This window comes from Aplysia californica, unplaced genomic scaffold (assembly GCF_000002075.1).
Source record: "Aplysia californica isolate F4 #8 unplaced genomic scaffold, AplCal3.0 scaffold00276, whole genome shotgun sequence".
Classification (NCBI taxonomy): Eukaryota; Metazoa; Mollusca; class Gastropoda; order Aplysiida; family Aplysiidae; genus Aplysia; species Aplysia californica.
The window spans coordinates 417,529-420,127 of NW_004797546.1; the positions used below are offsets into that span (position 1 = coordinate 417,529).

At 44.5% G+C, this 2,599-nt stretch overlaps 2 protein-coding genes across 4 annotated transcripts in view; one reads left to right on the plus strand and one right to left on the minus strand.

Moving 5' to 3' along the window:
• Positions 1–2,599, minus strand: part of LOC101862807 (RING finger and SPRY domain-containing protein 1) — an 85,040-nt gene that overhangs the window by 39,417 nt on the left and 43,024 nt on the right. The gene's annotated exons all lie outside the window — the stretch shown is intronic.
• Positions 1–2,599, plus strand: part of LOC101862118 — a 25,466-nt gene that overhangs the window by 16,013 nt on the left and 6,854 nt on the right. Inside the window, exon 1 of one of the 3 annotated variants that reach the window (XM_005101252.3) lies at positions 142–1,869. The exons of the other annotated variants lie outside the window; for them this stretch is intronic. Coding sequence (XP_005101309.1) covers positions 1,809–1,869 — 61 coding nt within the window. The 5' untranslated portion in view covers positions 142–1,808. Of the gene's footprint in view, positions 1–141; positions 1,870–2,599 lie in introns of those variants that run through there. 3 annotated transcript variants of the gene reach the window in all.

Sequence of the window (2,599 nt, forward strand, 5' to 3'; positions counted from 1 at the left end):
ACCGCACAGTTCAATACAAAGTTTCCGTTCCTTCCGGTATATCAGGGGAAAACTCCGGCGGGGCCGCGACGCGCCATGATGATGATGATGATGATGATGATGATGATGATGATGATGATGATGATGATGATGATGATGAATGGCATCACACTGTCGCCGTGTGAGTCAACGGCCCCGTAAACACACAGCGGTGGTCAGTCAGCTCGCGCAATGTCCGGCAGCGCCAACGTCCCCCTGGTATATATTTATTGGCAACCGTGTGGAGTGACCCGCCGTACACAGAGGCCGGCGCCACTGCCAAGACCCCTGGCTGGCTGGCACTGGCCACCCCATACACCCAGGCCAGCTAGCTCATTAGGAGCGCCCTATAGGATTTTCATAACAATGCGACACCTTGACGAGGATAATAATGCTCGCTTCCAAGCACAATATGGCGCCGCGGACGGCTGGCTGTACTGACTGGATACAAAATAACAGTTCTGGTGGTTCTCGCTGTCTGTGTTGAAACTTGATCCGACGACGGGCTTAGAACAAGTGTTCTTCTTCAGCCGTGTGTTTAAAATGTACGGGTGTCTCGGAAAATCCAACATAATATTATACATTTAATGAGCTGAAACAAAGCTATAGACTACACACACACACACAAACACATCAGCTTCAGAACTAAGGGATCAGCCGGCTTTTCTTGCGGCAAGCTTTGTGTTCAAGAGTGGTTCGATCATCGAGCCGAAATCACGCGCTGTGTAATCAATAGTGAATGATTCTGTTGTTGAGTGTCTTGTAACTGTTCTGGGGATCAGCCTTCAGCTATTGTATCTGTTCTAGAAAGACAAAGCACGACAGGAGACGGTATTCTTTCCTACACAAAAGTCACGCTCGACAAGACAGGTACCCTCAAGAAAATGCCAAGAAGAAGAATTAACTCGCAGTAAAATATCTTGCGTGAAGTGGCAGGAAAAAAAATCTATAGACCCTCTGTATGTGTGCAAACCGCCGTTGATTGTATTCATAAAACAAAACTAAGTAGGAACCGTGCCAAGGAAGCAGTCAGACACCCCTTGAAACGAGCCAGGTCCGCTACCGATCGCCTGTCTCAGCAATTAAAATCTTCGCTAGCTAGAGTAGGTCTGTAAAAACCATAGGTAAAGATCAAAGCACCAGGGGGCTGTCAGACAAAAAAGACACTGCGAGACCCTTGGTGACAGCGGTATATATAGCAGAGAGAAAGACAATGGCGGGGACTGATTCGTATTTCGTTACCAAGAGCAGGAGGTGAAGACGGTCTACCCAAGAAGACTGAATGCAGGTGGAGTAATTTGCACCTACGGGAAGTATACCTGGGGCGCTTTGTGCCCACTCTATTCTCCCCAGAGAGACTGCTTTACATTTTTTTTACACTCAACTTCTCATCTAGATTCAGTAACTGGAGAAAGAAACGGACTAGTGTAGTTATTTTGGTTCCGCTAACAGTCTGGCATAGATCGAAGTCGATCATTCAACGAGTGCCGCGACCCGGACAGAAATGCCTCCGACCACGCCACCGGAGAGGAGATAATTATCTCACGGAGCTGAACGACCGTTTTGACTGGAGTAATAAAAAACAACAAAAGTGACTGAAAAGGTTCCACTCTTAAAAAACCCCCCCAACCCTAACCTCTAGTGGGAAAATGCGTATAATGTTCACCTGGGGTGACCGGACTGAACTCAACAAACCTCTCACATACTAACGGGAACAGTCGGTACTTTTCGCCAGTGTTTTTATTTCTGAGTGAAAGCTTTGTGAGCTGCTCAATACACAAACAATCAAGATGGATGTGGAGAACATGTTGGAAGCGGAGGATAAACTGAACTCTGCCATCCTGTTGGAAGGTAGGAGATTTGATAAAGAATTAGCGTTGGTCATATTTAGACTTACTTCTTTGTTTTGACTCCTTTTAACAACACGCAATCTATTCAACAAATCCGAACAAAGAAAATAATTAAAATGAGATCATCTTTCGGAATACTGCGTCATTCATTGTGCTCTGATTTCTAAGCAGGCATTACGAATCTAGCATACCCCCACCCCTCCCCGCCAACGGAATTCAACATGTACACCTTGAGTCGGCATAATATCACTACCCCCCAAAAAAACAAACAAACAACAAAAACAACAACTACAAATAAAAACTAAACCAAACAAAAATAATAATACAAATGAAAATGATAAAAAAAAAGAAATCGATATTCGGTTTAGAACTTACAAAAAAAAAAAGAAAAAAGAAAAAAAAGGACGTATGTATACAACAATAATATTTTAATGAAAGGCTGGCTTTCGGAAGAGACAAGAAAAAACCCAACTATCCTTCCCAAAACAAATTTACAGCTGGACATTAAATCAACAGACACAAGACACAAAGACCACCGATTGGGACCTCCGATTTAACGTCCGTCTCTGAGCACAAATGCTAAGAATTTGAATCAGTTGGGAGTTCTGACCGTTTATGTAATACACACAGCAATTGCATTAGGACAAAATCCTCACAACCTTCCCGAAAAAAGCAACCTCCTCCCCCCTACAGCTCCCCCGTGGATCAGTACCTGTATCAGTCCCCCCCCC